This window comes from Aythya fuligula, chromosome 1 (assembly GCF_009819795.1).
Source record: "Aythya fuligula isolate bAytFul2 chromosome 1, bAytFul2.pri, whole genome shotgun sequence".
In the NCBI taxonomy this organism is placed as follows: domain Eukaryota; kingdom Metazoa; phylum Chordata; class Aves; order Anseriformes; family Anatidae; genus Aythya; species Aythya fuligula.
In genome coordinates this window covers 89,951,087-89,965,612 of record NC_045559.1, presented here as the reverse complement: position 1 = coordinate 89,965,612, position 14,526 = coordinate 89,951,087, and the positions used below count along the sequence as shown (strand labels likewise).

The 14,526-nt window shown below is 35.3% G+C and overlaps 1 protein-coding gene across 19 annotated transcripts in view; it reads left to right on the top strand.

The window, feature by feature from the left end:
• The window catches only part of ABI3BP (ABI family member 3 binding protein), a 147,912-nt gene that overhangs the window by 51,470 nt on the left and 81,916 nt on the right, over positions 1 to 14,526 (top strand). For 18 of the 19 annotated variants that reach the window (XM_032184839.1, XM_032184831.1, XM_032184813.1 and 15 more), the window contains exons 7-11: positions 2,801 to 2,852; positions 3,980 to 4,042; positions 4,554 to 4,649; positions 8,486 to 8,563; positions 13,303 to 13,380. In XM_032184839.1, coding sequence (XP_032040730.1) covers positions 2,801 to 2,852; positions 3,980 to 4,042; positions 4,554 to 4,649; positions 8,486 to 8,563; positions 13,303 to 13,380 — 367 coding nt within the window. The remainder of the gene's footprint in view (positions 1 to 2,800; positions 2,853 to 3,979; positions 4,043 to 4,553; positions 4,650 to 8,485; positions 8,564 to 13,302; positions 13,381 to 14,526) is intronic. The other variant, XM_032184821.1, reaches the window with a different exon arrangement.

The following is a 14,526-nucleotide window of genomic DNA, read 5'->3' as shown; positions in this document are numbered from 1 at the left end:
TTTCATCAGTGCAAAGCCAAAAAAAGTTGTTTAGGCCAAGCTTTGTTTGTGCCTTGTTTTTTCTCCAAAGACACAACTAAATTGTATGAGCATGGTTCTAATTCTTCTCTGTAAGGAGACATTTTTAAGGGCTGTTTATTAAAGCAACATTACCGATCCATCTAGTCATTCTGCCCTTTCAATATCAGTCACATTTCAGCTTGTGTTTCTTTTGGCAGGTTCATCTACTAAGTTTGACTAATCTCCTGGGGCTATGTAAGCTACAACTAACAAGAGGGGAAAAAAAGAAGACCTCTAGGGACAGTCATTGTTTTTCCCTTTATAAACAATGAGTGGTGGTAGGGTGGAGGGAATGCAGAGGAAATTTCTTTCGTCTTTTGTCTGAGTAGATTCCTGTAGTTTCATAATCTCAGGCTTGGAAGGTGGAGTCCTCCTTAAGATTTTCAATCAAAAAGCAGGGCTCTCAGCTTCTATCATTTGAAAACGTGTTCTTCCCAAGCTTGCCCAAGCCATGTTGACTGTAATGCTTCCTTGGGGAGTCTCTTTTCAGTATATGCTAATTATTTGTTGGCTACTTAAATATAAAAAATACAGAAAGAATGGGTATTCTAGAAGTAATGTGGCCATATACCATTTGGTCAATGAACTGTAGTCCTTTATGCAATATGCAATAGGTATGCAGTCAGAAGTTAAGATACCTGATTGATGGTATAGCTTACAAAACTAATTTTCCTCTGAAATTAAGCAATACTTTTTGTAATCTTCCTTCATGGAGTTTCCACAATCACTTTAATAACTAATGTTCCTAATACCTATGTGCTTTGTATTCTGTGCCTGGAAAATACAGTTAACAGTGCTATTACTACAGATGATACATTAATGTTTCTGAAATGTAGTCATAAATTTTATTAGATACAGAAATATCTGTATTAGGTACTTTTTAGAGACTAAGAGGACTGACAACATGGGGTTACATTTCAAGTGTAGCACTTGTGTATTGGTGCACATAGACAGCAGCCACAGAACATAGATTTCATGTCAGTGATTTGTTCTGAAGTGATAAGCTAAATTCTGAATGTATTTTAATGCATGCTTAGTGTATTTAACATTTTTGTTTTGGTGGCATTACAGTCATCCATTATTAGTCAACAAAGTATGCTCTCGTCAATGAATGTAAGAGTGTTTTATTAGTGTGAGGACTAATAATAATTATGATTACAAGTTCCACACTAGAGTTGTGTGAGTGGACTCTTAAGAGTTGTTTATTTGATTATAAGGGCTCCTGGTGAGAAATACAATTAAATGGACAGCTGCTTTGGATATATGCATTTTATCCCACTTGTTAGTTACATGAATAGCAGGGTTACTTCAAAAGCTGATCAGCTGAAACATTTTTTATTTTTATTTTTTACTAAAAGGCAAAATAAAAAGGTAGGCTTATTAATAATAAAGGCAGAATAATGATAGAAAAGGAACATAATTTCATATCCTTTGTCAATGGCAGTGATTGACCATATTCATACCAATACAAACTTGTTACTAGGTAACAGAAAGTAATGGCTTTTGTAGAATAAGCTTTTCCATCCATTTTTCTGGAGAAAAAGCTATCTAATTTGTTAAGATCTGTCTTCTTCCAGCTTCCTAGGCTTTTGGTTTGTTCCAACCAGTACTTTTTAAAGATGGAAATATTTAGAAGAGAGCAGAAATAGATAGTCTTAAGTAAGTACATTCATCAAATGCTGAATTTTCATGCAAGCGTTTTCACATGAAGTAGACCAGATATCATGAATTGCAAAATTAACTTTAACTAATGCTGACTTTAAGTGGTGTACATTTAACACAGAGAGGTAGTTGTTTGAGTTCTTTTCTTTCTTGTAACTCAGGTATAACTGAAAAATAAATAAATAAATAAATAAATAAAAGCAAACCTCCACTTTTAATGTATTTAGCATTCTCCTACTGCTGACATGAGAGTTTTCTTTTTCCCCTCTCCTTACTATATTAAAGGCTTTCAGAAGTTGGTCCTACTACATGTGTGGTAGGGAATACTGATTTATAATCATACAGACAAGCCATTATCTTTATTTAAAAAATGTGAGGTTTGTTCATGTACTCCTTCTTTTCATGGTTACCAGAATTCTGAAAAAGATGCACGCTTAGGCAAAAGCTAATCTGGGTAAAGGACAAACAAGCAGCAGAAGAGTGCTAGTGTTTAGCGTAACAATTCTGAGAAGAACAAGGGTGGCTGGCCAATTAGTCTTTGGAACCACTTTCACTGAATTAAACAACTCTTCAGTTACTCGTACTTTATGCAGACTACGGACCCAAGCATGCTGATAGTTACAAATATACACTTGGTTCTGGAGTAGTTGGTGTTCAAAAAATACTCTTCCTAAGAATATAATTTTATCCTGTAACCACATTTGTAATTGCCTGTATTTCGGATGTTTTGTTTTAGTTAAATGACAGTTTTTCTTAGCTTTCTGGCCTACACCCTAGTGAGTGCTCAAGAGATTCTTAAAAGAAAAAAAGATTGGGTTTTCCTAAGCTGTCAAATACTGTGTTTTTATGAAGCAAAACATCTCAAACTGAAAAAAAAGGAGATTAAAATGCAATATTACTATGTTAACCCATGGGAACTGAAGCAATAGCGTAACCCTCAGTAACTGGGGCCAGAGCCATATCCAGCATTAGCTTGGGGCAGGCGCGGTTTTGGATTAGAGCCCTCTATTTTTGTTACTAAGAAAGTTCAGTTACTATGATGGCAGTTATCCCAAGACTTTTTTTTCCTTTCTTTCAGCTTACGCTACGAGATAATAAGAAGTTGGTCCCTGTCACAATAATCAAACAAGGTAATCTTCTATATATTTTTAAACTATTTCTTTTGTTCTGCAAGACTGATTTAAAATTAATAGGAGGGAAAAAAAACTTCTGATGTGATGTGAATGCATGAAACTTTCCTTTTAGAATCGGTAGAACCTTAGAAACTATCATGTTCTTTAATTACAACTAATGCCAAGCCGTTACCCACTTGTTAATAAAATGAGTTATTAATTTGCATTAAACAATGCCTTAGTTGATTTCCTGAATGGATACCAATCAGTTTTGACTTTGGCTACTATCCATTTTTTCATGTTTCTACTGAATTGTCCAGGTGTCTTGGTCTTCCAGCTGTGCATGGCTCAATATTTCAGCTTGAAATGCAGTAGTATTTCAATGAATGCAGATGAGAATAACATTGCCAAACTTTTGATGTCTGCACTGTGGATGTCTTTAGCTACACCACTGTCTTAACCTTCTGTTCCGTTCCCCAGTCAGTAGAGAGAGACAGCTACAACAGACTTAGATATATTGACCTTGAGAAGTACCTGTTTCTTACCAGTGACTCTAGTAGTGAGAGGTAGTATAGTAGTGTAATCTTTGAAAATGAACTACTTGAAGACAGTGGTAGAAAATAAGGTGTAGGTTAAAACTTGCTAACGGAAATTACATTGTAAATAATTTTAAGTAACAAAATCAAGCAAATTGTCTTCTGAGGTATTTCACAGTTCAAGAAACAATGGAGGGTGGTGCAAAAGCAAATTAGAGTAATTACTGCTAAATTATGACTGCACTGACATTTACTTCACATCTGTTTTTTCCAGTATGCATCTTTTCTAAAGACATAGGAATGGTAGGGAAATGAGATGTGCCAGAGCTGGCCATTTATTAACACAAGCATAGAATGGTATTTTTCACCAAGGATCTCAGATATGCTAGGGGAAAGGAGAGATGCACAATTAAGAGGCAATATAGAAGTAACACAATTTGCAGTCTCTTAAACTGAATGCAAACTTAGAAAAGATTACGATGATGTCTTCATCTTTTAGTATTAAATTGAGGAAAGGCTTTCAGAATGCTGAGGCTTGTCTCAGTGGTGGCTTTGTTTACTGTTGCAGGCCTTTTCAAATGATTTTCTGATCTTGTTTTGTCTCCACAGTCATTCAAAATCGGACGCAGCCCAAAACTTCAGATAGTTCTTCTCTGCCTGGAGCAATATTAGGTGAGGAGATTTTTTGTTTCAATATTTCTTTCTCTATGGCTGAAAATTTGAACTGTGTAAATGCTTTCTGTTTTCCTGATCTTGATAGTTATTTCATTAAATGTGTCTTTTGCATGTAAATGTGGAACATATAGGGAATGTCTGTCATATACTGCTTCGAGTAGTGACCTCTGATAACCACATGTTTGGTGTTGGCCTCCTTGGCCCACTAGACAAAATGTCCCAGTATCTGTGGTATTACAGTACTCCAGGGCTGTATGTTTTGGTATTGAATTGTTTGCCATTCTGATGAATAGTGAAATAGTGTTAATACGGTGAGTGATTTAAAAAAAAAAAAAAAAAAAAAAAAAAAAAAGAGTAATAATTACTGAATAGGATTAATTCAGTTCCCAGATATTCAGGCTAAACTCCCAGTGGTTCTGTAGTAGTTGGTCACATATTTTAGAGGGCAGACAATATATTTATTGTTCAGGTCAACTGGAATTAACAGCTCACTCACCTTTTTGTGTAGTGCACCTTATTGTTCCGGGTCTCAATGAAACTCAGCAGAAACTCTTTCCTCCTCTGACAATAGATGACATACATCAAGCATCCAGGAAAAAACTGGGTAAGCAGAAATGAACTAAGCTCATATTTGTTTGTGAGAAGCATCAGTAGTACTGAGGGGTGTGAGATTGTGTATGCAAGAGAAAAGTCCTTTCTTCCTGTTGTACCTTTCATTTTCTATTTGTTTAATTAATGGTTTCTTTGGAATTCCAAGAGTTTGTAGGAATACACTTATTTTAAAGCAAATGATCAGTTTTTTTTTTTTTAAAGTATTTCATGGTCATGCAAAAGAATATGTACTAGCTTTGATCCATAGAGAAAGGAAGGAAAAACACAACCGTGTTTGTGGTATTTAGGGTTTTTGTTCTGTTTTACATTGTAACTTTTTTTTATAGGTGTTATCTTTCAGTGTTTGTAAAAACGGGAGTTTGTATCCACTTGTAAGACCAGATTTTCTGTGAATTTTATTTTATGAATTCTGATTTTAGTAGATGTGAGTAATTGTTTCATGGAGAGATTCTTACTGATTATCTAAGGAACCTGCTTTGGCAGGGGGGTTGGACCCGATGATCTTTCAAGATCCCTTCCAACCCCTTCAATTCTGTGATTCTGTGATCTGTAATTAAATCCATCAGAAAAGAGTAGCCACAAATTTCAATACAAATTTCATGCATATCTCATGAGTATTCCTGGAACTTGCCGATTCCAACTCCATGTGAAAGAGATTTATTGAGGCTTTTGTTTAATTTCAGTAAATTAGCAAATCACCTGTGAATGGCACAATCATGGGAAATAAGCTGTCTTTATAACCTTAAAAATGTCCCTGGTCCCTCGTTCCCAGATGGCTTGAGCAGAATTCTGGAACTGATGATTTTTGGCTTGCCTAGGCCTAGTACTTCATCTGAACTCTTTACTATGTGAGATTTTCTTCCTTTTTTTTTTTTTTTAACTCTCTTGGTCCATTGCTGGCCTTGGCACATTCTCAGAGTGGTTTGCTTTGCAGTGAGAAGAGAGCACTGCTTCTTCCTATTCAGGTATTTTGTGCATGCAAGGGTAGAGCTACACAGCAGAGTAACGTTGGAACGTATTTGAGTAAGGATATGTTTTAAGTAAGGCTGACTTACTTGGACTTCAGCAAAGCTTTCAGTACTGTTTCTTGTAGTATCTCTCTGGACAAAATGTCCAGTATGCAAGTACGTAATAGGATGGGTGAACAATTGGCCAACAGGCTGGGCTTAAAGGGCTTTAGCAAATGGGGTTACATCAAGCTGGCGGCCAGTCATTAGTGAGGTTCCACAGGGCTCCATTTTGGGGCCTGAGCTCTTCAGTGTTTTCATAAATGACTTGATGCAGAGCTTGAAGGAATGATAAGTAAGTTTGTGTACAGTAATAAATTGGGAGAAGCCATTGACTCTGTCAAGGGTAGAAAGGCCTTGCAGAGAGATTTTGACAAAGTAGAGGGCTGGGCACTGACTGCATGAAGTTTAATATGAGCAGGTGCTGGATTCTGCACCTAGAACAGAGTCGTTTGAGTATACGTACAGACTGGGAGACAAGAATCTGGAGACAGCTCCACAGAAAGGGATCTGGGATTTCTAGTTAAGAGCAAGCCGAACGTGAGCCAACAGCGTGCCCTGGCAGCCAGGAGGGCAAACCCTACCCTGGGGTGCCTCAGGCACTGCCGGTTGAGGGAAGGAACTGTCTCGCTCTGCTCTGTGCTGCCGTGGCCTCACCTTGAGCACTGTGTACAATTTTGTTTGCCACAATATGAGAAGAACATCAAACTATTACAAAGCATCCAAAGGAGGTCTACAGAGATAGTGAAGGGCCTAGAGGGGAAGATGCCAGAGGAGCAGCTGAGACCCCTTGGTTTGTTGAGCACAGAGCAAAGCAGGCTGAGGGAAGGCCTCATGGAGGCCTGCAGCTCCCTCATGAGGAGAGCGGAGGGGCAGGCGCTGAGCTCTGCTCTCTGGGGACAGGAACAGGACACCAACCGGTACGTTAGGAAAAGGTTCTTCACTGAGGGGATGGTTGGAACAGGCTTCCAGGGAAGTGATCACAACACTGAGCCTGTTGGAGTTGAAGAAGCATTTGGCCAACGCACACAGACACATGGTCTAATTTTTGGGTGTTCCTGGGTGGACACAGGAGTTGGAATCAGTGATCCTTGTCGCTCCTATCCAACTTGGGATATTTTCTGATTCTATGAAAAATTAGTATCTGAATTGACTTAAGTATTTACGAACATTTGACAAACACTCCTAGCATCTTCTGTGACTACTGAAAATCGAAACGAAGCAGAAAAACTTAATTGCAGTATATATATTACAGAACATTATTATATTTCAGTCATGGTAATGTCATTTACCATGTTGTTAACTTGATAACTAATATTTTCTTTGGAGATTAAGTATAGAAAAAAGGTGTTTGTCTTTGCTAGCTTGGTTTTAATTTAGTTATGGTTTAAAGATCTTAAGGTTTAAAAAGTTAAAGGTATGAGATGTGCAGGTAACAAACAAATGTACCATGTGAAGTCGGTAGACCATATTTTGACAAATCCATTTGTGACAACCCTCACTTCTAGTAAACTGTATTATAAAACATCCAATATTGGTTTTGGACTAGGAGGTTTTATTGGTTTGGTTCTCTACTGGTAAAATTATGTCTTCCTGTGGGAAAACATTTTGCTTTCAAATAGGTTGTAAGGTTCAGTAGGGTGCGCAGTAAAAATAGGAGAAAGTGACTATGGGCAAAAGATAAGGTAAAAGAGAAAGGTAACTTCAGTTGTTCAACTTTGTCGGTTGGCTGAGCGTAGAACTCGGACTTCTAAATTTAGATGCTCTAATGTGTCTAAAATAGCTGGTGTGATGCCAGTTTGGAGCCACTCTTTTTGGCAGATTACACAATCATCTTTGTGAAAATAACTGGGGTAAACAAATGATGTTTTGTTTTGTTCCATTTACTATTTGTTTTTTACCAGAGAACATCAAGTGCATGGGTGTACACACAGGGGAATACTGGATTTCAAAGGATTGTAAAACAGGAAAGAATTATTGCTTGAAAAGCAAAAATACTCCCAGAAATAATTTAAATTTGTAAAATAATTGACAAAAAGACATATTGATCAAGTATAAATTTCCTTCACTCATACCTGAGAACAATTTCTACGGCAAAATGCAGTAAGGCTTATTTTGTGTATGAAGTTACGACTAAGTATGATTTTCTGACATATGGCAACTATTCTAATTTTATATTATTTAGAAAAGTCAAAATAACACATTTCAGAATAACATATTTTTTAATTCTCAAAATATTTTTTATTTACTTAATCCAAAATTTACTATTTTTTAAAAAAGAATAGTAGTCCAGAGGGGAAAAAAAAAAAAAAGTAAAGAATTTCTTCCTAACATCTAATATAAATCTCTTGTCTTTTACTTTAAGACATTACTTCTTGTCCTTTCACTATACTCCCTGATAAAGAATCCTGATTCAGCTTTCTTGTAGGACTCCTTTAGGTATTAGAAGATTGAAAATCGGTATTACATTTTTGAATTTTGAAAGGGATTTTACTGTGAATGCTGAAATGCTAGACAAATGAAAAACACTGAAAGCTATTTTGCACTGTGAAAGTAATGGCTCATAAAACTTGCTGTAAATGTTATTTTCAAAGCATCCTTTTTTATGAATAAAACAATACCAAAAATTGCATGCATGTTCAACATCACTAGACGGATGATTGTACTCATTGTGTAGTGGATGTTCATTGATTCCTAAAGCTCTTCAGCCATTCAACACATTGGTTTTATTTGGCAGACTGAAGTGGGCCAGAAACAAATCTGTAGTGGAACAGAACAGATGCAACTTTTTTATAACTCCCTACTATCTTTGTCCCTTTAGCTAAGAATGAAACCCATGTATGGCCTGCTGAATCCAAAACACCAGAAGTTCAAGAAATCTCCCCAGAGTCCCTTCCAGGTAATGAGAATTGTATTTTTAGAAACTCTGTTGAATATCTTTGCCACAGATACGAACTTATATTAAATTCATCTTTGTGTTGCTTAATGCAGTTGCTGTGTTACTAAATGTAGTAGGTGGAAGAAAGGAGCATAATGAAGCGTAATTAGTAGCTCTGAATGGTACCTAGAATTAGAATGTAGATAAAAATCTAAATGTAATTTTGGAATAAAACTCCGGTTGTTAAGTTTGTAAAAAACAAAAACAAACAGACAAAAAAAACAAACAACAACAAAAAAAAAACAAAACACTATAATAATAATGAAATTAATTAGAATAGAACAAAAATAGAAGTATAGAAGCATATCTTCGTGGGCTGATGGATATCCTGAAATTGTGAAAAATGGCAAAACAGAAGTCATCTTGTGATGCACGTTGATCTTCTGACTTTCAAGATAGAAAGAAAAAGAGGAATGCATGTGTGAGATTAAGATTGAACAGTCACAGTTCACAGACACTACAAAAAATATATATAGGAAATAAGAGATACAAGATGAAGTTATGCAGCAAAAATATGTAATGATCACTAACCGTGTTTTAGATGAAGCAAGCCGTTGTTTTTAGTATCCAGAAAATGCTGATTTTTATTTTGCACCCTGTAGATAAATCTATTTGCCAAATTCTGCTTTTCACTATGCCTTCCTTTGGGCATATGCTTCCTTTATATGAATTGCTCTTTTCTGTTCATCCTAAGTATTAACAGTAAAACAAAAATGTTCCTTCACAGGAATATTTTATCAAAGTAGCCTCTAAATTCTAGAAGCTTAGCATATGTTTTAATAAGCAGCTCAACATTAATTGGAAATGTGTGGATAATTAAAAAAAAAAAAAAGTTGTGAAGAATATTTTTGTTTGTTTTACAATTTGAGGTCTCTTGTAGGCTTAAATTACAAACTTACTTTACAGAATAATTTACCTTGTTTATATAACTACAGAACAAGCAATTTACAAATATATTTTACAGAACTTCACAATTTTGTGAAAGTGAGAATTGACTGCATAAATTTATGTAATCACTTGTCCTGCAAGAAATCCTAGTCCTCAGGCTTGCATTCCAATCAAAATACACCATTTCTTGTGCTGGAATTTTCTGGTTAGTCAAGTTAACAGTGTGAAATCTGACACAGGGATTGATGCATCAGCCTGGGCGGAGAGAATCAGTTCATTCCATTTGCATTCCTTTGTGTTCTTTACTTAAGTACCTGCTATACAATAACTCTAATCATAAACTTCATCATCTCTAGACATACTACAGAATAATATTTTTTTGAAATTGGATAGTGTGTTTCATTATACATGGTAGTAATTGGCAACTACTCTTTTTGTAGTAGCAAATGATATATAGCTGTTTGTTACATCTAAGCATGTTCATATTGCTATCATACCATCAGTTATTTACTGAAATACTTGAAATCCTTTTCATCTTTTACTTCATGCTTCCTCTGTGGTTTTGCTTCCATATCTCTTTTCCATTGGTGACCATTCCTTTTATTCATAATTTGCTGATCACAGTACCAATGTCTCATGTTAAAGAAGATTTTTCAGGTGTGTCACACTATTTACATTAGAGAATGTATTCATTGTGATTACAGTATTTCAGTTTAAGGGGGGAAATGGCAGTACGGGAAATAGAAATGAGATTGAATCCCTTAAAAGAAAACAGAAGTTATCTGAGTTTAATTTATGTTTAGCTATTGAAAATAGGCAAAAATAACCTGAATAGTTATGCGTTTGAGACAGACTTGCACAAGCAACTGAAGTGAGAGTTCTGAGCACTGGCCTTTCACACGGGTTATATTTGAGAAACAGGGTACCATGTAGGCACAATTAATTGAGCTTATCAATAAGATCTGTTACATTATATTTCATTCAGACTTACCAGTTTGAAAACCATACTAGATTGACCTGCAGTAAGACAGTCATCAGTTACTGTGAAAGGTTTAGGAACTGGCACCAGAAGTGGCAACAGAACACTCGTTTAAAAAGAGCTATGTGCTGTCTGTCATGCAAGAAGGGAAGAAAACTTAGAGTATTTCAGCAAGCAGAATTATCTGAAAAGCTCCATGAGCTGGGCCACTCTTATGTTCCGCTGGGTCTTTGCCAAAGGGTGTGTTTTGTGGTGTGGTGTTGGTCAGCAACTTTTTTTTGGTGTATTTGTCAGCCAAGCATCCCACCATTTTCTTAATTTCAGGCCTCCCCTCCCTTGGCATACACTTCCATGGAAAGACTAGTTAGTAAGCTTTTTCATGCTTCGTTTTTGCCAGGCTTGTTACAATATTTTCCAGTTAAGAATAATATATTCTTAACAGAACAGCGTGAATTCATGCTTTCTTACTTTTATTTTTTTTCAGTCATGAAAATTCGGTTGAATCCAATGTGAGCATTTTATTAACTTCACAGGGAAATTGGAACTGACCAACAGTTATAAACAGCACATTTGTCTAGGACATGGAAGAACTACTTTGGAAAAAACATAACAAACAAAAACCAAAACAGCAGGTTATTTATTTATGTAAAGAATTATACCAGAAATATATCAAAGCAGACTTGTCAAATAGAGAACAGACTTGAAGTAAAAACAACCACTTGTGAATCCAAGGTAGGGTTAATGCATAGTAGGGATAGGTAGGGATAATGCATGGTAACTCCTTTGTTGCCATATTTTCCAAGTTCTGTTCTTCCTGTCCTCCTTCTGGATCCTGAAGGCTACCACTTGTGCTCACATGGGATACTTGAAGAAGTAGGATTACTGCTTCCATCAGAATATGCAAATGCTGTCTGGGGAGGAAGAGAGGAAAATGAATGAGAGCTGAGAGAACTTAAAGAAAAATAAGAAATGCTGCCTAAATGAATGCTTGCTATGTTTCATGGTATAAGAGTAAACTAGCTTATCATGCTTGTTATATTAATGATTTACTTTGCAGCTACCTCTGAACCAGCCCAGAAGAATATTAAACCTACTTTACCTCATACCCTGTAAAAGCCAGAGGCATTTCTGGGTGAATTACTCTTTTTCTGTAATTTAACTTTTAAGGTCTAAAGTTTCTGCTTCATGTACCACTTTATATATATTAAAAAAAAAAAAAAGTTGGCGCTTGCTTCATATCAACCCTACACCATTCTGTGCGAAATAGAGGAGAGCCTGGTTTCTTTTATCCCAATTTTAGACATGGTTTCTCTTGTTCATCTTGCTCAGCTAACTTAGTGGCCAAGAGTCGTGCCTCATATGAGTATAAACCAGCTAGCCTCTTAAAACAAACAAAAAAAATAGACAATGCATAATGAGGCCTAAATGTCTGCATTTGACTTTTTTTTTTTTTCTCATGGTTACATTTCAACAGAAAAAAAAAATGTTAGCTTTTGAAGTACTTCTGGGAAATTCGGGTTTGTTTGTTGTTTCCATTATCATTCTAGGTTTCTCACGGGTGAATTTTCTCCCACAACCTTCATAAAGATAAATTGCTTGAACTTCTCTGTACTGCTAAATCCCCTTTCCAGTGATGACAGTAACAGCACTGTTGACTTAGTAGAAGCTGAATTGGGTCCTGATAAGGCAGCATGTGTGGAGATTGCAGCTTTTGTGGCACTACACCCCCCCCCCAAAAAAAAAAAAAAAAAAAGTAGTAGAATGTTTGTAACTTTAGTAGTAACTATCCAGCTATTTGCAAGCTAGGAAACAGCGTGTTTTCTTCAGGAAGTGAAATAATAAACTTAGAAATGCACTTGAGTAGTTCTTGCTTGAAGCATACTTAGTTGATCAGGGAAGAAGTATGGAGGTGAAAAAGGAAAATATCTCTTCTTTTACTCCATTTCAAAATGAAAGTGTTCTTTTATTAAGCTAAATGAAGACTAAAATTTTTTAAAGGCTATAATTATGATGCCCACCAATATTAAAGATCTTCTATAAATACCAGTTTGTGCTAAATGCAGTGTAATTCACTCTGTGGAAGGAATTAGTGGTCTTACCCATTCAAGGCTGAGAACTTACCATCCTGTGTTCCATATTAGTACTCTTTTTCATTTTATAATCACGGATTTCTGGTTTTGTGTCCTTCATGAGTGATTAAATGCTATGGGACCTCTGACAAGATGAAAAAAGTGATACATACCATAGTAATTAAATGTTATGTGAAACAGGAGGCATATAATTATGCACTAGTGTATTAAAATATGGCTAGCACTTCAATTTAGGTACAACAAATTGCTGTTTAATTAGCTGCCCATGGTTTACTCAGAAGATGTAGAAAAAAGAATAAAAATCAAAAGCTTATTTTACTGTTATTACTGGCTAAATGGAAGAGCTAGGGTATTACAGGTGAATCTGTGTTCTTTTCCTGATAATTTTTGCATGAGCAGGATTAAAAAATAGCTGGGAATATATTTATAAATACACTATGTGATGTAATAAGTCTATTACACTTAAAAGGTATGAACAAAACTTGAGAGACCATAGCAGTAGTGCTGTTTGAACTTACAATCTTAGCTTTGTTCTTTTTCACTAACATTTTCCTTTTGCTTATGTAAAATTGCACCAGAATAAATCCAATACATATGGACTTCACGTGATGAAGTTGAGCTACTGCAGAAATTATTCTAATCAGATAGCATAAAATAGTGGTAAGGAAGACAGTGGGCTTTGAGCAGTAGATAAAGAAAAGCTCAGATGGATTCAAAATTAAATAAAGCTTCTTCTTTTCTAGCTCAGGCTGAGAGAAAGCATGGACCTAAGGAATTTAAATCAACGCCTAAACCCGAACTGCAAACTCAAAACATACTGGGTAACTAATTTTGCTGCTTTTTACCTTCTTTGTCCAGTAAATGGTTTTTTTTTTTTTTTTTTCCCTCTAGCAGAATTTTTCTACTACATCCTCTTTCTATTGAGCTACTCCAAATGAAGTCCTAATTAAAAATGTTTGATTCCCTTTGTGTTTCTAGTAACTCAAAGATGAAACGTAAACCAAAATGCATCTAGCTCTGGCTGAGCTGTGGCTAGTATGTACATGATTATTGCTAGCAGATTTGACTGGTTGATTCAATGTTATTTTTCAAAGTAATGATTTCTGTTTATGTGATCTATAAAACCAACAAAGAAAATTTCCATCAGTAAAATAACCTCAGTGATACAATTGAAATAACGACCTCAATGATTTTCCTCTGATGACAGGTTCATTTAGGTAGCATCAACAGTAATACAAAAGGAAAATTTTACTTTGCATGTGACAAGATGTATTTGTGTTTGTCCTGGAGACCGAAAAAAAATAAATAAAAAATAATAAAATAGCTTTACAGATTTTTTTAATATTATTCTTATTATTTTCAGAGTTTTCTTGTAATGAAAGATCTTAACTTCTTATAAGTATTGTAATTAGTTTTGTGATTTGGAACAGCATTTATTTTCTTCTTGCATTCATAGTTCTACGCTCTCCAACGTTGATTTTGTTGTCTTTATTTTAATCCCCAAACTATGCAAAATTATGAAACCAAACTGTTGGTTATTTATATATATATTTTGATTTTGATTTTCTAAAGCACAAATGGTATAAATACAGGATGATGATTCATAAAGGAGAAGAGTATGAGCTTTTTCCACCACAGAAATACAAATGTTCCTTGTGAAGAGGACTGCTAATGCTTCTCAGTAAACATCTTTTTACATATTCCTATTGATTCATGCTAATGTCATACTCTCTTTTGTCTCTTACAGTTGCCAGCAGGTTTCCAGAATTTACTGAAGTTAAAACATCAATCTATTTTTCATGCTAACATTTAATCAGTTTTTAAGCATAATTAATCTTGCTTGTTTGTTGTTGTTGTGCTTTTTAAGATGAAGATATGAAACATAATCCGGATGCGTTACTACTTAATTTCAAACTAGGTGACCATAGTTACTGATGGATTTTCATTACTAACTTCCTCTGATTGAT